This window comes from Lethenteron reissneri, chromosome 21 (assembly GCF_015708825.2).
Source record: "Lethenteron reissneri isolate LAM-NWPU_2019-01 chromosome 21, ASM1570882v1, whole genome shotgun sequence".
In the NCBI taxonomy this organism is placed as follows: Eukaryota; Metazoa; Chordata; class Hyperoartia; order Petromyzontiformes; family Petromyzontidae; genus Lethenteron; species Lethenteron reissneri.
In genome coordinates this window covers 7,836,391-7,856,734 of record NC_083799.1, presented here as the reverse complement: position 1 = coordinate 7,856,734, position 20,344 = coordinate 7,836,391, and the positions used below count along the sequence as shown (strand labels likewise).

At 41.8% G+C, this 20,344-nt stretch overlaps 1 protein-coding gene across 3 annotated transcripts in view; it reads right to left on the bottom strand.

Moving 5' to 3' along the window:
- Positions 1-1,802: 1,802 nt before the first annotated feature.
- Positions 1,803-20,344, bottom strand: part of SOAT1 (sterol O-acyltransferase 1) — a 39,303-nt gene continuing 20,761 nt past the window's right edge. For all 3 annotated transcript variants that reach the window (XM_061555671.1, XM_061555670.1, XM_061555669.1), the window contains 7 exons: positions 18,732-18,777; positions 18,468-18,597; positions 18,009-18,106; positions 17,004-17,102; positions 16,696-16,831; positions 4,732-4,877; positions 1,803-3,991 (listed from right to left, as the gene is read on the bottom strand). In XM_061555671.1, coding sequence (XP_061411655.1) covers positions 3,935-3,991; positions 4,732-4,877; positions 16,696-16,831; positions 17,004-17,102; positions 18,009-18,106; positions 18,468-18,597; positions 18,732-18,777 — 712 coding nt within the window. In that variant the 3' untranslated portion in view covers positions 1,803-3,934. The remainder of the gene's footprint in view (positions 3,992-4,731; positions 4,878-16,695; positions 16,832-17,003; positions 17,103-18,008; positions 18,107-18,467; positions 18,598-18,731; positions 18,778-20,344) is intronic.

Below are 20,344 nucleotides of genomic sequence, written 5' to 3'. Positions count from 1 at the left end.
TTTTCCCACCGGGCAACGCCGGGTACTTCCCGCTAGTATATTGTACAAACGTCATCAGCCATGACAGGTAAAACTGTTGAAGGCATTCCCCTAAACCAGGCATGTCCAAAGTCCGGCCCGCGGTCAGATTTCATACGGCCCGCAGCTTCGGTCTTATAATGTGTTATTTATGGCTCGCTAGCTCTGTCAGAATAAATACATCATTCCTCCTTTCGCCACACGGTGGCAGCACCATTCTAGTGCTCTCTGGCTCTGCATCTGTGCCGCGAACCCTTTTCGAATCATTTCTGCCATGGCGACTGCAAAAAAAAAGTTGAAAGTGAGGGCCGCCGCTTTAATGGCAGCTGGACAAAAGCAGGTTTCCAGAAATGCGGTCAGTTCGCTAAGAAAATGCTGAGCTTATTCGGCTCCACATATTTGTGTGAGCAAAAATTCTCAGTCATGAGCTTAAACAAGAACCGATTTAGGTCAAGGATGCGAGAATCTAGATCTCAGTATCACCCTTCTCATTAGTGTCAGCAAGTTATCTGTTCCTTGATCAATCTGAAATTGAGTGTTTTGAACGGTAACATCTTTAAATATTAACAGTGAAAAGCCTAAAGCACACTAATGCACTTGGACTTATGGCACTTGTTTGATTAAACTCTTGAATATGATTTGGTTATAACTGTTGATGTTATGTACCTGTAGATGTGACACAAACTATTGCTTTCTGAAAGATCTTGTAAAAGACAAGGGCAAAATTCACTTGTTATAAAGTTTAATGAGAACAGACCACTTTGCATTACTTATAACTCCTGTTTAAAATGTTCATGAGGCACAGATATTTAACTCATGGAAATGTAAGGTATTCTATACAGTTTGTTCAATGTTACCTGACTGAATGAAAGGCAGAATTGTGTTTTTAGAGTTGTTCACGTCTGCCTGAGTGGCTTATATTTGGTTACATTGTCATTTGAAAAATAAAGGTAATTGTGACAATGAATTTTTTTTATAAGTGTGTATTTTCAAGTAACTTTTGTGGTTAAAAAATGTCAGAACTATTGGCCCCCGTGCATCTTCACTTTATCAAATTTGGCCCTCTTTGCAAAAAGTTTGGACACCCCTGCCCTAAACCGTCGCCATCCCAGTCCTGCAATGAGTCTATCCAGCGAGCGCAGCACACTAGATGATTGTCTTCTTGTGTTTCCACCTTTGGTTAACACTTCATAATTCGTCTCAACTGCTGGTCATCATCCCTTCCAGTGATGTATCCTGACCAAGCCCACATACCTTAATTAAAATACAAGTGGGTTTGGTGTCTTAACTTGCACGTGGCTAATCTGTTTAAGCAGTTGATGAACACGGATTCAAAACGTTGTCTTGTAGTCACATTTGCAAGTTCCTTTTCACGATTTAGTTGAGCTGTCAAAAATGACTCCAACTTGCTCTCGTCTGCCTTTTTATTCCATCGTGATCCCAGTCTGCCTAAATATCTGCCCAATGTATAAATATGCTGTTATCCAGTTGTCGCTGCAAAATATATGCATCAATTGTGTAGCAAACATGTTGCACGGTCTTTACATGCATAGTAAGATGAAACAGAGGAATATTTGCTTAGGCGATTCTAAGGCTAACACTCCAAAATGTTAAGCCTTTCCTTTCCCGAGTGAACACTACAGTACAGTATTCAGTTTAAATTTTCAACCCAACTGTGTATTACTAGAACGCCTAAAACTACAACTGAATTCATGACAGTACCCTTGTGTATATGTAGGCGAGTCCATGTCTGTAGTTCAGTACAAATTATTACCGATACAAGGTTAGATTATTTGACAATTTTATTAATTTCCACATGGTAAACAGAAAAAAGTATCCATTCCCAATCAAAACAATTACCAGTTCAATGTATCGTCACTACTTTTACACAAATACCGAGGTTAAATACTCAAAGTTCTGTGGTTTAATTATAAAAATATTACCACGAATATTTTAATTACAAAACAAGGGTGCAATCAGCAATGGCATAGCAAAACCAATCTCCATTTTTCACTTAACTGCAATAAATCCTTAATGGCGTAACTCACCAAAATATCTTTGGGAATTTCACAGCGAATTTCCCTTCCCCATACTGCATTGTCCTCGACACATTTTCCACTGCAACACATCGAGCTGAGCAAACACGGGGCCATTATGGCATGGGTTGTTTTCCACTGGCTATTTGCCTTGCCCATCCAGAACCAAACCGTCATACACTGGCCTCGCAAGAACATACCAATCTGGCTTTGGGCCAAGCAGAGCCGGGGCTAATAATTCGTTGTGGCTTCAGCTGCACGACTTGGGTTCTGCAGTGAAAAAACCTGGCAATTTCTGAGCTGCAGCAGGCTGGGTTGGCAAGGCCCCAGTGGGAAATATGAGATCACACATAACATACTTACTCAGCCACTGCCTGATTTCAGGAAAAAAAGTCAAAGAAATGCCAGGGATGTTGAACCAGTACACTTTACAATTATCTCATCAGCTAAATTGAGATAACATTGTTTACAATAAACATCTTCAGCTGAAAACCACAATGGTAGGACAACCTGAGTATACTGCATGAATTGTGAGAATGGTATTAATGACATTAACAAGGCAATTAAACAACTATTGTATTTGGGAATGTGTGCACTGAAATAAATTTTCTGCATTGAGGTCCAATATAGCATTAAACAGATCTCATAAGCCATGCAGGTTTTTACTTGGACTGTTTGGACGGACCACCATGCATAAAAACAAGTCGTCATCGGCGGTTGTGTAGCTGTGCTATGCGATGGTCAATAGATGGCAGTTCAGTAAAATCCTTTCTATTGAATTGCTATGCTTCCACATCAGAGCTCTTCCTTCAACCTGCACTGACCAGTGTGGTGAAATCATATCACATATCCCCCCTCTCCCCCACGACCTGCAAGGTGTGGGGAGGCACTCATCGAGCAGTGGCTTGAGAAAAGGGCTGTGGCAGTATTATTAAACAGTGCTGCACAAGCATGTTAACAAGCCCAACACCATACAAACTGAGAAATGGTATATTAACCGATATACCATTGTAAGAAAAACATCTATATCTGTTATAAAATAGCATATGTGGAACATCACATTAAATGTGCCTTGATATCCAATTGTGTGCAAATACAACAAATGTGTACCTAAATACAACTAAATATTGGATGGCAGCACTGCTGAAGAAACGAGCATCCCCATTTCAACGACAGTAGCAATTGCAAAGATTTCTGCTCCAATTCTCTATATAAATGTAAACATAACAGGTCTGTAATATTCAGATCAAGAATAACATGTTTAATGGACGGGAACATAAAAATTAAAAGTGTAAATGAAATGGTAAGTTGTTCAGCCACTTAACCAGTGCAACGTGAAGGCCAAACACAAAGCATTAACAATAACAATTAACTACATTATTACCTTAAGAGATTTCCAGATATAAACATCGAAGTGAAATTGTGACTTGAATGAAGATCTTGAACATATTGTTCATTAATGACAGAAATGTAAAAAAAATCATATATTTTTAACCACAGGCCTTCTCCTTGATGAGCTGATATTTAACAAAAACAATATTCAAATATTTCCAAGTGGAATTTTATAGAAAATGTTAAGTATATTATTTTAAGACAGTCTTTGGTTCAGACATTTTCAAGGTAAAGACAATCTTTCACACTCAAATTTGAAAAGATAAAAAAACAAGTTCCTTCTCTCTCCAAAATTGCTAAACTTTTGAGACATTATTTTGCAAATAAAAGGTTAATGTGTAATTTTGTATTAGTCCCTGTCATAATTATCAATGTTTTTATTCCTGGTAATTATCTCCCTTTGTATCCCAGTTGTATCCAGTGTGTGATGAGACACCAAGCAGTCACACCAGCCAGCAGTGTGCCAAGTATGTTTCCATTGGAAGGGGTCACACAAAGGGCTGGCAGCTCCACGATAGCGGGGTGATGAGATCAAAAAAGGTTTCCTAATGGAGGAAAAAAATTAAACATATAGAAATCAATACACAAACATAAGTGGAAACTTTTAAGCCTAAGTATTTATCTTATAAAATAAGTAATGGATCCTAAGCCACGTCATGGAATCCATTCCTTTTCGCACGGTGGATACTTTAAAAGCTATGCGCATGGCTTTTTGTGGCTGCCCATTGTTAAGGTCATATTGCATATGTTTTAGCGGTTGTGCTGTGCAACTAACTCGCCGATACTTTTTTGGGCTGTACCAACGTAATTGCCATGATGGCTGACATTTTGTTCCACGCGTTGAAAGTTTCTTCGGGAACTGAACAGAGCAGCTCTCGTTCTCCCTCGGATAATCTAGCACTTGACAGCTGGAACCGAAAACACCAACAGCAGCAAGCAACACTACATAATTGAGGGAGAAAGTGAGCTGCTCAATTCAGTTCGTGTAAAAGCTCCCAGCACAAGGAGCAAAACGTAGGGCATCATGCAGAACGTGAAGTACAACCCGAACACAGAGAGATGTTTAGAAACGCAACACATTTGTCAATAACACTGCCATAAAAGGTCAGTAAATGTATGAATATGCCATTTATATTAGGGTAGTGGTTATTGATAAATATTTAGGCTATTTGTGCACCAATGCCTACACAGTATCGGCAAATAATGTGATACATTTGAACGTGTTTAAAAGTGAATGCAGTCCATACAAAACAACACGTGTCATGGTTGGTGAGATAAGTCTTACCCCTTTAGCTGGGCAGTGTTGTTGGGCATACCACTCAAGTGAATAGAGGCACACCATGATGCCCTGCCCGATGAAGAGGAAGGTCCACATCACCACGTTCCAAATTGGGCTTTTTCTTTTATCGTGCACCACGAAATTAAACAACACTGCCAGAAACAAATGCAGGGCATAGAAAAATTACGAACAATAATTTCACTGCTTCATATCAGTGCATAATATTCGGCTTTAAAACGCAAGATTATGTCAATTGCATCCTACAGAATGAAATGAGTACAATACTACACTATCAAATATTAGCACAAATTTTACACATTGGCGTCAATATGCACATTTGTTTGACTCAACACATCACAGCATACATATTCAACAGGTTTTGCTTAAAAATATTATATCAAAGCAATTTTTTTAATAACTAACATGTATGCAGATGTTAATGTACATCTCCATTTTCTGTAGGCTGCATAAATATTCTGGGACTCACACTGGCCTTAGAATATGTCTGCAAATTCAGATTAAATGTTCAGAGAGCAGCTACTAAAGATCCAATAGTGTACATTTCCAGAAAAAGGAAAAAATAAATTTCATATTGGATGGCTAACTTGATGCATCCCACTAAGTACATCTTCTTTAAAATGTCACACCAGATAAAGCGAAAGATGAAAGGCGGTAACTTTCGGCCCTCATACAGTGAGGAAAAAAGTATTTTATCCCCTGCTGATTTTGTACGTTTGCCCACTGACAAAAAAATGATCAGTCTATAATTTTAATGGTAGGTTTATTTGAACAGTGAGAGACAGAATAACAACAACAAAATCCAGAAAAACGCATGTCAAAAATGTTATTAATTGATTTGCATTTTAATGAGGGAAATAAGTATTTGACCCCTCTGCAAAACATGACTTAGTACTTGGTGGCAAAACCCTTGTTGGCAATCACAGAGGTCAGACGTTTCTTGTAATTGGCCACCAGGTTTGCACACATCTCAGGAGGGATTTTGTCCCACTCCTCTTTGCAGATCTTCTCCAAGTCATTAAGGTTTCGAGGCTGACGTTTGGCAACTCGAACCTTCAGCTCCCTCCACACATTTTCTATGGGATTAAGGTCTGGAGACTGGCGAGGCCACTCCAGGACCTTAATGTGCTTCTTCTTGAGCCACTCCTTTGTTGCCTTGGCCATGTGTTTTGGGTCATTGTCATGCTGGAATACCCATCCACAACCCATTTTCAATGCCCTGGCTGAGGGAAGGAGGTTCTCACCCAAGAGTTGACGGTACATAGCCCCGTCCATCGTCCCTTTGATGCGGTGAAGTTGTCCTGTCCCTTTAGCAGAAAAACACCCCCAAAGCATAATGTTTCCACCTCCATGTTTGATGGTGGGGATGGTGTTCTTGGGGTCATCGGCAGCATTCCTCCTCCTCCAAACACGGCGAGTTGAGTTGATGCCAAAGAGCTCCATTTTGGTCTCATCTGACCACAACACTTTCACCCAGTTGTCCTCTGAATCATTCAGATGTTCATTGGCAAACTTCAGACGGGCATGTATATGTGCTTTCTTGAGCAGGGGGACCTTGCGGGAGCTGCAGGATTTCAGTCCTTCACGGCGTAGTGTGTTACCAACTGTTTTCTTGGTGACTATGGTCCCAGCTGCCTTGAGATCATTGACAAGATCCTCACGTGTAGTTCTGGGCTGATTCCTCACCGTTCTCATGATCATTGCAACTCCACGAGGTGAGATCTTGCATGGAGCCCCAGGCCGAGAGAGATTGACAGTTCTTTTGTGTTTCTTCCATTTGCGAATAATCGCACCAACTGTTGTCACCTTATCGCCAAGCTGCTTGGCGATGGTCTTGTAGCCCATTCCAGCCTTGTGTAGGTCTACAATCTTGTCCCTGACATCCTTGGAGAGCTCTTTGGTCTTGGCCATGGTGAACAGGTGTCTTTTATACAGGTAACAAGCTGAGATTAGGAGCACTCCCTTTAAGAGTGTGATCCTAATCTCAGCTCGTTACCTGTATAAAAGACACCTGGGAGCCAGAAATATTTCTGATTGAGAGGGGGTCAAATACTTATTTCCCTCATTAAAATGCAAATCAATTTATAACATTTTCGACATGCTTTTTTCTGGATTTTGTTGTTGTTATTCTGTCTCTAACTGTTCAAATAAACCTACCATTAAAATTATAGACTGATAATTACTTTGTCAGTGGGCAAACGTACAAAATCAGCAGGGGATCAAATACTTTTTTCCCTCACTGTACGTGCCCTTTCATATTACACTCAGTCTAACCTATTTGCCAAATTACCCCTTCCTCTGGAAACTGGCTGCTGGGCAGAGAATACTTACAGTGGCTTCCACAGTGGGAAAGCCATGTACCCAGAGCTGTCTGTCGTGATTTTCCGCACCATGCATTGACAGTGTTGCTATTCTTAGCCATCCCCTGCCCCTTGCTCTGAAATTTACCCCAACCCCTCTCTGCATTCCCCTACCATTGCATACTCTGCCACTTTTAACATGCCTGCCTACCATGAATCCTGTCCCAACAGCATGGAAGGGCCAATTGCACATTACTTTAAAATGTAATTTACCAAGAGCAACAATATTTTCATATTTGCACCAAACGGTAAGCTGTGATGTAATACAATACATGATAAATGTGTTAAAAATATAAAACTAAATAGTATGTTGAGCCGTATTGAAATACACGATGCCTTTGAAGTCGCTCACCCATCTATGAAGTCAGCCTAGGTTCATTGCAAATAATTGTCGTTGGGCTCATTGCCTTCGAAGTATAAATAGCAAAGTCATATTTTTTTACATTGAATTAAACGTGCTTCAGCAAGTAAACGGTTTAATAGTATTTATCATAAGTAGGGTTAATTAAAGAATTACATAATTTTCCTTCATGGCTATTTTGATGGCATTTTTTACAGTACAACGGTTGCATGCCAAATAGAAATAACATTCAGGCATGGTCTAAAAGAAAACACTAAAATGCTCAGTTTAAGGCTTGTCTAGCTATACGACTATACCTTTAGCATTCACTTCTAATTTATAAAATGCCATGTTACCAAAGTATGCAGGTGGCCTTATGGTAATCCTTGTCATATCATCTTACTAATAAACTTAATTTTTTGTGTCTTTGTCCGTCCGTCTGTGTACATGAAATTGCTAAGGATTTGGCTCGCAAACCGTGGGGTTACGTTTAAAAAACAGTAGCCAGGTACCACGCCGTAAGCCCCGTGGTGAGCCAGCGCTATTCCGTTTTGCAACGCACACGCGTCATCGGTGGAGGGGATTTCTCATTCGCGTTCAAAATGCAAAAAAAATACACACAACGCTGAGGTAAATTTATCAAAGTTTCATGTCCTCTTCTCCCCCCCCACCCCAATGTGTGCACTTACTACTATAGGGTCGGTAGATACTAATATTATAGTGCTTAGATACTGTTATTGTTGCGTGGGAGGGGGGATGGTGGGGGGGCGGGGGTAGCGGCCCAGCCCCCAGCCTGCCAAGGTGCCACCTCGGCCGGCTGGGCAAAATAGGCGAGGCCGGGGGCTAACGACGTGACTAGGCCTCACCACGGCACTGTCAGGTTAGTATTTTGTGCTATAGAGTCGATATATACTGCTATAGAGTCAGCATGTACTACTGTAGTGATAACAGGTACCACCACAGTCAGTATGTACTGCTGTAATCATAGGTACCACCACAGTATGCACTGCTGTAATCATAGCAGATTCCACCACAGTTGGTATGCACTGCCATGGTGATAGCAGGTACCACCACAGTCGGTATGCACTGCTGTAGTGATAGCAGGTACCACCACTACGGTCAGCAAATACTGCTACAGTCAGTAGATACTATACAGGCAGTAGATACAACTACGGTCAGTAGCTACTTCATTCTGGTCAGTAGATACTGCTATAGCGTTAGTAGTTACTACTATAGTCAGTGGATACTACTATAGAGTCAGCAGATACTTCTATAGAGTTAGTAGTTACTACTACCAAGTCGGTAGATACTAATGTAGGGCCAGTAGATACTACGGTCAGTAGTTACTACTACAGTCAGTAAATACTACTATACAGTCAGTAGCTACTACTGGCCCAGTAGATACTACTGTACAGTCAATAAATACAACTACAGAGCTAATAAATACTACTTACTCTGTTGTATGTAGTGTGTGTACGTATAAATACCTCCGCTGAGGTAAAAATATTTTTTAAGGGGGGTCGACAATTTTCAGAAACCTTTAATATCAACTATTTACCTCCCACTTTCTATAACTTTTTGGACTTCTGCAAGACTCTTATAATTTTGTTTGTGGAGAAATGGACAAACGGTCCACCGGGCTTTCACAATAGCTTAGTATCTGTGTATGCATATGTAGGGTTTTTAAGATAAGTTTTTAAATATATTTTTCGCCTGGGCAACGTCGGGTACTTCCCGCTAGTACTATATTATAAAAATCTGAATAGCTAGCGCATTGGCAGGGAAAAGTGACACTCATGATGTTGTCACCCACATCTAGCAGCGCTGTGTCCATACATGCTTACATATGCCTCCCCCCACCCACCCTCCACCCTGGCCATGGATCCCACACAAATGCATGGGCAGTGCTATCATATACTATATTATAAACAAGTTTTGCTGGATGGTTACGCGCTGCCCAGCACGTGTTCAGTGGTTGGTAGCCATGCACCGCCCAGCGTGCAGAGGGGAGGAGCCGTGCAGGTTGCCAGCACGCGGGTGGGGGAGGGAAGCATGGCGGGGTGGGGGGTGCACGCACGTGAGAAGGAGTTCAGAAGGAGGGGGGTGCGACTTGGGGGATATGCGGGTTGGTGGGGGGGCCCTGGGGGTTGTGCCACAAGAGAGGGGCACCCAGGGATGGAGAGGTGGGAATGTTGTGGTTGATCAATGATGGGTACTTTCACTGTCATATAAACACGTTTTGCTGGCTTAGTGAAGGGAGGGATGGATGGCTGCTCACACCCAAAGGACGTCAGGGTTGCCTGTTTATAATAAAAAAAGCAATCACAATGAGATTTGTTTTACATTACATATAAAAGGCTTTATCATTCTGCTTCACCCAGGGCTTAATAGGTACAATAAAATCAAGGCATACCGAAGACCTTGAACCCCTAGCCTTAACTCTATTTTGCATTTGGATGTGAGTGATATGCTGTTTACAACGGTTTACCTAAAATGGCAAGTGGAGCAGTGGCACAGTGGTTTGTGCACTATGAAGAGGGAGGTGCGCGTTTAATACCCAGCCATGGCTAACATCCGTGGCGAGTGATATTAGAACCGGTCCTGGGATGCTGCCTTCACGAACCAGCACTGATCAATATTAAGTATGGTCAAACAAGACCCATATTTTCCAACTTTTATGGTGAAATGTTCAATTTACAAAGGTGAAGTTCAAACTTTGTTTTAAACTACATCATTTGATCCTTGTCAAAATACACATTCGGCATGTTTATTTTTTTTACTTGAAGATATGAACACATGTTTAATTTCATACAAATCTAAGTTCCCTAAAATCAATGTGGCTGTTTGCTCAGGCCCTGTCCTACAATGAGCTGCTGTGTATCTGTAAATAAAGCTAAAATAGTACTGCCTTTTAACACTGTAATGCACTTCGTGATAAATAGGTTGGACACCTATTACAAGTACGTTTGCTTTCAAAATGGTCTACGTGAATACACATTTAACATGCCCCTGTCATCGCTATCAATGTTATTAACCAGTATATCCATATACACATGGTATGTTTGCCACAACATTTGAGTTAAAATTAGAACACTTAGAGTGACTATGAAAAAACAAAAACATGTCCTTTGCATGTGTGCAATGTAAGGCCATTGCCCAAAAACATGCTGTTACATATTTATTTTCCTTTTAAGGCAGTTTCATTGACAAATATGAGGTTTTTTGTTGTTAATTGTGCTCGTGCACCACTGCCAACGCAGTATCACAAAACACTTTTTACTTTTGTATTCGTCATTTCCATATACAAATAAATATAAACGTAACACTCCTGGTATAGCTGCACTAGCTGGAAGTACCCGGCGTAGCCTGGGCGAAAAAGACACACACACATCGACTTACAAAGTCAAAGATCCTCAGTATAGTCTTAACAGAATGTTGGGGCAAGTGCTGTTAGCGAGCACCTATGAAGGCCGGAACGGTACATGAGTGGGTGGGTGGCCAACATCACGCCCAGCCACCTGTCTCCCCAGTGGCGATGTTTACACACCACACCAGGTACTCATTTGAGGCTGAGTCGACCTAGGGGAGGCCCAGGACCGGTTCAAATAATCGTCACTGGTGTTGGCCGTGAGTGGGAATCGAACTCGGGTTGTCGGGTTCGAAGACACACAATCGACTCACACACACATACATGGACTTACACACACATCGACTTACACACGCACACACATAGCGCCTGACACACACATGCACTTACACACACACAGTGACTGTCACACACAGACTCACAAACACAACGCACACACATATGGACTCACACATCAACGTACACACGCACACTATTACGTTTACATTTACTAAGTTTTTAAATAATAGTTTTCTATCTACGTGACTTTAGCGAAAGAAGCAAGGGAGAGGGGAAATGCACGCGTATATAATAAGGAATTAATTAATGGCGACGACGAGAGTGTTCCGCCATTTAGTGCAAACATTTCCCACGAGCAAAAGAAGCAAATAAATGACAGTCAACGAATAATAAAACACGTTTCTTCGGAGTGGGCAGGTAGGAACTTGGTTGGACAGCGCATTCGTGCACGACAGACAAATAATCCTTGGTAGGCAGTGTGGAAGCTGTTGTTCCTACCTGTATAAGTGTAGTGTATAGTGTCGTGTATAGTGTAGTGTATAGGTTAAAGTTGAGTTTTATAAGGGTACCACGGGGTGACCAGCCCCAACCCCCACCCAGCCCCACCCTCCCCTCCCCGCCCACCCCTCCCACCCCCAACCCCACCCCTCCCACCCCCAACTGAATTACCTTAAGGCTAGGAATGTTGAAAGAAACACGAGGCAAAAAGATCCGCTTCCATTTTATGAATGGAGCCACCCTCCCCCCCAGTTCCATTTTGTGAATTAAACATCGCCCGTCTCATTGGCCCGAGTCACGGCGGTGCCCCCCCCCCCCACCACTAACCCCCCCCTCTACCAACCTCAACCCACCGCTCCCATTGGTCGGCGCCCCCGAGCCAATGGGAGGGCTCTGGTGGGGCGGGGCCATGCACGACAGACAGACAAATAATCCCTGGTGGGCAGTGTGGAACTGTTGTTCCTACCTGTATCACCCGATCATACCTGTAACTATGAGCAGATGCGCGCCAATCAAGCGTAATTGACATAACGTCACTGTTCAACCCCCGTACTGAGGAGGCAAGTGTAAATATGTGATAATGAAGACATAATAGCTATCAGTATATTTATTGTTTTGTCCCTGTGCAGTAAGTGATATGACGTGGCTGCTTATACCTCAAGAGTACAGAAAAACGCTATTCTTCCCCTCAAACTTGTTTTTTGTGAGCAGGACAGTGATATTTAGAAATGTACCTATTTTAAAAGAGAAAACGTGTGCATAAGTGTCATGCCCTCACATAAAGACATGGTCGCTAAAGCAAAGTTTGTGGGGAATAATGGCCATTTTGTATATAACAATTTTCGAGTAGCACTTGGTACTCAGGGAGAAAAATCGTGTTACTTAGGGTAACTATCATCAAACATTGGTTAATCCCTGTCTTTAAACAGGAATAGTAATGAGTAAACAGTCATGGTAATGTTTTAAGAGAGCTGTAAAGGTATGTGTTACCTTGCAGTGTCCACACAACTGAGAATTGCCCACTGTCCCACCCACCGAACGTGTGTGACTTGGTAGGGACGAGCATGCGCAGATGCGTGCTTTGGCGCACACTTCGGAGGCGCGACATACTAAATGAATAACCAAAAACAGCACTAAAAATACTTTAAAGGTGACGGGCGCGAAATCGGAATAGCGCTGGCTCACCACGGGGCTTATGGTCTGCTATCTGGGTACTTTTTTAAAACATAAACCCCACCGTTCGCGAGCCAAATCCCTCGCAAGTGTCGGCCACAGACAGACACAAAAAATGCCTTTTATAGGAAAGAAATAAATATAGAACCACAACTTTGTGTAGTTAATATTACACTTAACCATCGTTATTCATTTAATCTTACAGAAACAGTGCAAATGGTGCCCTAGTTTTTTGTAACATCAACTGTTATTATGCTGGGATTAAGGGAGTATGAAAGGTGGAAGCCATAGTTAATGCAATTTGTCAGATTGTGACAGACATGTCACAGGTATAGCTCGACTCATTGTAATGATCTTGGGCTGTGACGCCAAAGTATCAAAATCACGTCTATATGACGTTGCTATTTTTTTTTAAAGCTACACTTTGTTAAAAAAAAAATTACTCCCAGGTATGGTTTACATTGCCATAAATTCATGGAATCAAATACAGTAATATGAATATGCAGTAAACAATTAAAACGATTTAATCTGTCTTTGTATGCCCTGACTCTCCAAAGACCAGACCATCCTAATGCAATAATTCTGTGCTTGTAATAGGGGCCTTCCACTTTCAAGCACTGTAATCCCTCGTGTCAAATTAATCCCAATATCTCCATCACATAATCTTTTCAATTCTTCTAAATGGTTTGTCCCAAAATAGCAATACCAAGGCCAGTGACCAGCTGTCAGGGTAAGCCATCTATGATATGCAAAGACCCAGAAAATAACCGAATGGCATCCCCTTTTAACATTAAAAGAATAGCATGCCCATCTATAACCCTCTAAAACACTCAAGTTACGATCACTGAATTTCTGATTTCTGGTCGTTTAAAAGCCTACTGTGATTCATTATAAAGACTACTAAGTGAACAACATCAAACATAGACTTGATTACCTTACTGAAAAAAATAGTTGGGACAAAATGTAAAAAACATGGGGTAGTCAACTAACGAATCTACACATCGTTAAATCAAGTGTCTATTTTTGGATCGCTTTGAGTGAGAATGGACACAAGGTACGTACATGTTACGGTGCTATTTACGCTACAGATGCCCGCATGTATCAACACAATGTAGCATCATAACTAGTCTCATGGGGGAAGCACAGTCACCTGCGTCTCAGCCTAAGCGCTCCAGGGATAATCTGTAGTAGCCACATAATAACCCACTCTCTTCTAATTAACTTGACACTTGCCACCCAATTATTTCTAAAGCTGAAAATTTCCCTTCAGGGCTTGATATTCTGTATACAGTACAATTGTAATGTATCTCTATTTTAAGTGCAATTCAAGTGTAAATGACAATTATGTCAATCTGTTTGCCTGCACTCTTTAAGATGAAAGCTGATGAGACCAATTGTTTGAACAGTAAATCCACGACTCACAACACAAAATACAATGTGGGCAACAACTTCCAGTGGATTACAAGAATACACCAATCAGAGGATATTGTTTGAATACAAGAAAACATTCCCGTGACAAATTTCAACAATGGGTAATTATCTTCTTGGTTCTTTCGGTAAAGTCACGTAGAAGGGAAATAATAAAATAATAAAAATAAAACATAATAAAATAATTCTCACGATGTTTCGGCCACAACGCAAGCAGCCGTCCCTCAGGTGAAGAACAGGTCTGTCGGGAAGACAGCGTCTGAATGGGCACCACCAGGCTTGGCAGCGTATATTTAAGCTGGGTTGGAGGGGGGAAGGGGCGCCTTGACAAAGGAATTTGCATATCAAGATGAATTTAGCATATTTATGGGAAATGCAGATATGGGATTAGTCACTACTTGTGGAATGCGTAGGAGGTGGGGGGGGGGTTTCAAAGTCATATTATGCCAGTGCATAATGCAGTATGCAGGATTAGCAGCATCAAAGGGAGGGAGTAGGGTTAGCAGTAATAGAGGGAAGGAATTTTAATAGTAAGGAGCTGCAGCAGCTAAACCACCACGTAAAAAACGAAAATATAAACTACATCAGTATCATCAATATACTAAATATACTCTCCAATAAGCTGAGCTACTAACAGTAAGTCATACATTACAATTCTATGTCGCAAAAAATATAATATGCCTCCAGCTAAACTTTTTTCTCTTACATCACACGGGTCTACTACCCCGTACTATATACTGCCGACAAACCCAACATTACATTCTATACTGCATTAATATACACCACCTTAGACTATACATTGTAATATTACACTATTTATTATTCTACCCACCCTACTGTATACCACACTGCTGTATATTCACTATACAATTACGATACTATATATTACCTTATACATTCTATTAAACATTACACTTTTATACTATTTATTATGCTTAACCAATACATACTTCACCTGTAATGGAACTTTCTACAAACAAACTGAGTGCACCCCAATGGGCTCCCCCCTATCTCCGGTTGTAGCCAACGTTTTCATGGAGAAATTTGAGACTGATGTCATCCAGACTGCCACTCTACGCCCGACCTTATGGAAGAGGTACGTAGATGACTCTTTTGTCATCTGGCCACATGGCCGGCCTGCTCTAGACCAATTCCTCGACCACATCAATTCCATACACACAGCCATCAGATTCAGTATATAATCTAATGTTGGGTTTGTCGGCAGTATATAGTACGGGGTAGACCCGTGTGATGTAAGAGAACAAAGTTTAGCTGGAGGCATATTATATTTTTTGCGACATAGAATTGTAATGTATGACTTACTGTTAGTAGCTCAGCTTATTGGAGAGTATATTTAGTATATTGATGATACTGATGTAGTTTATATTTTAGTTTTTTACGTGGTGGTTTAGCTGCTGCAGCTCCTTATTATTAAAATTCCTTCCCTCTATTACTGCTAACCCTACTCCCTCCCTTTGACTAATCCCATATCTGCATTTCCCATAAATATGCTAAATTCCTCTTGATATGCAAATTCCTTTGTCAAGGCACCCCTTCCCCCCTCCAACCCAGCTTAAATATACGCTGCCAAGCCTGGTGGTGCCCATTCAGATGCTGTCTTCCCGACAGACCTGTTCTTCACCTGAGGACGGCTGCTTTCGTTGTGGCCGAATCGTCGTGAGAATTATTAAATGTTTAATTTTTATTATTATTTCCCTTCTACATGACTTTACCGAAAGAACCAAGAAGATGAATCCCTGCAGTCACGAAAGCTTTAAATCGAAATTTAATGGGTAATTATTACACGTTTTCATTATGTGAGCTTACAATATAAACCATTGCGGTTGAGGTGTGGCAAGGGTGCTAAGTCTGACAGTGAAAAAAAGCAATATGGGTGAGGGTTCATGCAGAAGAAGCCAAATACAATGCCAGGAAACGCAAGCATATAGCTTGCTTTGTCTACCAAGAAATGGCAGGAGACGCTAGCCAAATTGAAACTATGATAGAACTGATTTATTGATAGAAGCATCATTTAACTAGTCTCAAAAAGAAGCATTAATTTTCTTAGAATATTCAACAGTATTAATAATATACGAATGATTATACAACGTGCATATTTACGCTCACATTAGGCATGCACGCTTACACCCAGGTGTACAGTATTACGCCGTATGCGCTGGTACAAAGCATGACATAATTCTTTCTCCCCAAAAAACTATAAATATGGGCATTTATATTAGTAGGCAATGTGTTCAAGTTTCATAACAATTAGTTTTAATTTTTCAGTTATTATGAAAACAACACGTGAAGCGTATTGAGGCAGATGGACAATACGGGGGCTGATCGTCTCCCAAGCTGTAGAAATAAAATGAGCCTATTGGTTCCCTTAAATAAACCTACGACCAAGGAAAGCAACTAAAGCGCGCCATCAGCCCTCGTCAATTTTACGGACACGCCGGTGATGTACTTTGATGTATGTGCAAATGAAATGAGCAGAAAAAACTTACTGCCAAATCCAAAGAAGAGTACGAACATGACGGGGTAAAAGAAGCCGAGGCAGACCGTGAGCACGTACTCGTGGACAACGGCCGAGAGTGAAAACACTGAAAACATGGCCGCCGCCTTAAATCGCCCGCTGAAAGCCTGCAGTACACACAGATATCGGTAACAGCCACAGCAAAAATTTTTTATTGCAATTGCATTGCTCTTTATTTCAAACGAATGCTATATTTTTTTCAATACCACATTGAAATGTAATACTGAGTGTCAAATATAGAGGGAGAATACTAGTTATTGAATATTTTTTTTGGCTCACCCAGCGGAAATCCCGGTAGGTGTAATAATACAGCCAGTCATGAACCACCACATTCCACGTGCGGTAATAGTTGGCGAATGAAGTGGAATTCCACCAGTCCTGCAGCAGAACATGTTTTCACAACCCATGGTTAATGAACTGTATCTTTCCCCCCAAAGTCAGCCCCTGCAATTCCACAATGAAAGTATTAGCTTTGTGTCGAGACTGGTGCAGTAATTGTTACCAACCTAGCCATCCTCGTTTGTCACATTTATGTTTAGTAACATAATAATAGGAGTCCTGAACTTCTGCGAGAAGATATTTCACATCAATTGTACCTCATGCATGTACGCAACAATGAGTAGGGCAAATAATTCCCACATGCATCTTTCCCAGTCTGAGGAGCAAAAATTTGATTGAGGTGACAACAAATTTTGATTCAAAGCTTTCGCGACTGCAGGGATTCATATTATTGGTTCTTTCGGTAAACTCGTGTAGAAGGGAAATAATAAAATAATAAAAATAAAACTATGAAATTCTCACGACGTTTCGATTGCAAGACAAGCAATCATCATCAGGTATGAAAACCAGAGCAAGAAAATTTTACACTTTTTTATATTTCCTGCTAGTTTAGTGTGTACAATTGTATTGCTGTGGTTTTCACACCTGATGATGATTGCTTGTGTTGCAATCGAAACGTTGTGAGAATTTTATTGTCTTATTTTTATTATTCTATTATTTCCCTTCTACATGAGTTTACCGAAAGAACCAATAATATGAGGTGACAACAGTTTATAAAGTTCTGATATAATTTCGCTTTTTAAATCACTGAAATGGATAAGCCACTCTGGGAAAATGTTTTCACAAATTGTGGCTATTCAATAATTTAATGGGTCTTGCTGAAGTGCCTTGATAGCACTATGCCTCACTCTAAACTAACAGGAATTATAAAACGTGTAAATGAAGCATTAGAATAAAAGAACAGAAAAGCAATGACATAGATGAGTATTTTATTGTATCCCTGACCTGATAAAACATACGGTCCGCAAACCGTAGCATCTCCGCAAAGGCATTGAGCCAGCAGTGCAGGAAGGCAAAGAAGGCTAAAAGCAAAATAAGAACACCTGAAAAAAATAGACAGTTGCATTACATTATTGAAACTTGTATAGATGACCAGAAATCACAATATTACAGCCATTTACCATCAATTTCCAAATATATTTTTTCGTTACAAAATTTGAGTAAGGGAATCTTATGACCAGACTAATCACTCAGGGTGGAATGATTTACCGCCTCCCTCCGATCCCCACTGGCCACTCAAATGAAAACAAAAAACGTAAATTCTCACATGCGCGATTTTATGCGTGTATCGTGGTCCTAAGAATTGTTATTACTCCATGCATTGCTCTGGCACTACTAAATCACCAATACCGTGTCATCCACTCGATAGGCAGTTTGTTCTGCATCCACAGCAACTGAACTCACCAGGCAAGGTGCAGTTAAACATGTTCAACACCAGCACCCGTATGCTCAAAGGCTCCTTGCCAAAGTTTCTGAACAGTGGAATGCACAGTCTTACAAAGACGTAGTAAGCGTAGAACAGGCATCCGAGCACCTGTGGACATATACAACGTGAAACTGAGACAACACTTACATTTGAAATCCACTTTTCATGTCATGCAGTGTAAATGCGTGTTATGTAAACGCAGCACACTTGGGTTAGGATTTTTACGAGTTAAAATGTAATACCTGTGCAAAGTTCATGGCTACAAATTTCCACCTTATTGTCGGGGTCCTGAAAAGTATAAAAGTGAACAATGGACATTAGCAACTGTAAAAATAATAGAAACATTACTATCAAACCTGAAGTGAACTCCTGTTCCTCAAGGTAAAGAGAGAAAATATAATGAACCGGAGCAAAACAATGTAAAACTCTTGCAAAATGAGTACTCTCTTGATTTGAAGCTTTCATGACTGCAGGAATCCATACTCTTTGGTTCTTTCGGTCAAGTCATGTGCACCTTGAGGCCACGTGAAGTGTCGAACGCCCACTGGCAGGTCACGGGGCAGACCCAGGTGCCACAGGTCGACTGACTGAGATGACCGAGATGACTGGCTGATGCACCACCTGTGCCCCCTACTGTGCCAACTTGCCGTGCTTTAGCCACCCGGTGCTCCGCTCGTTGTGAGCGTCGCTCCTCCGCCCTCCGTTGTTGTTGGAGGGCGACTGCCTCCAACTGCCCAGTAGCGTCCTTCACGAGCCTCCTCCACCGAGGCCGATCTTGACACCGCTGGTACCAGTCATCGGCAAGTCCACTCAGCTCCACGTCCGCCTGTACCACATCACTCCATCTCTTCTCTAGCCCGTGCTGCGCCCGTTTAGCCCCCTCTATCCGGCCGAACAAAAGCTGTTTAGGCATGTGGTGGCTGGGCATGCGGGATACATGACCAAGCCAACGCAGCCTTGCCCGCTGGAGGAGCTCACCGACAGGACTTTGCCCAGATCTGTCAAGGATTGTGAGCTCCTCACACAATCCAGCCTGGTTAAACCCATGATGGATCGTAGGAAGGCCAGCCTAAATGTTTCTAACCGGCGAAGATGCTCCATTAGGGGGGTCCACGTTTCGCAAGCATAGAGAAGGGAGGGAATGACCATGGCCGACAAGACCTGAAGCTTTGTGAGGAGCGACAGACCAGGTAGCTTCCACACAGCATTACGCAACTGATGAAAAGAAATTGCCGCTCGACTGAATCGGATTGAGACCTCTGCTGTTAAACTGGAGCCGGTCATGAGCAAACTGCCCAGGTATGGGAAACTCTCCACTCTCTCCACAACTGCCCCATCACCGATTGGGAGTTGTGGGGGTGGAGTATCCGATGGTACAAAATACCCAGGCAGGTGCTTAGTTTTGGTAGGGCTGATGGTAAGGCCCCCCCTCTTAGTGACACGCTCCAGTTTCTGTAGCAGCGTCTCCAACTCCTCCTCTGAATGATTTGGTAATTGCTGCTCATCGGCATACATAACGTGGTTGACCAATAGGGAGCCATCCCTTGACCGCACCCGGGCATCGATTAGCCTCCCATTATATCTGTACCAAATGGAAATTCCCCCGGTACAGCTATTGAAGGCTTCACGAACTACGTGGTCAAAATAGATGTTAAATAATGTGGGAGCCAGAGGACATCCCTGTCACACCTCAAGGTGTACAGAGAATGGCTCTGACTCCCGGCCACGTAGTTTTATCCGAGCCTGCTCACCATCATGAAGGTCCTTAATGATCATGAGCAGAGGGTCAGGGACTCCGAAAGCATGACGGACAACCTAGAGCCCAGGCCTACTGATGGTATGATAGGCCTTGACC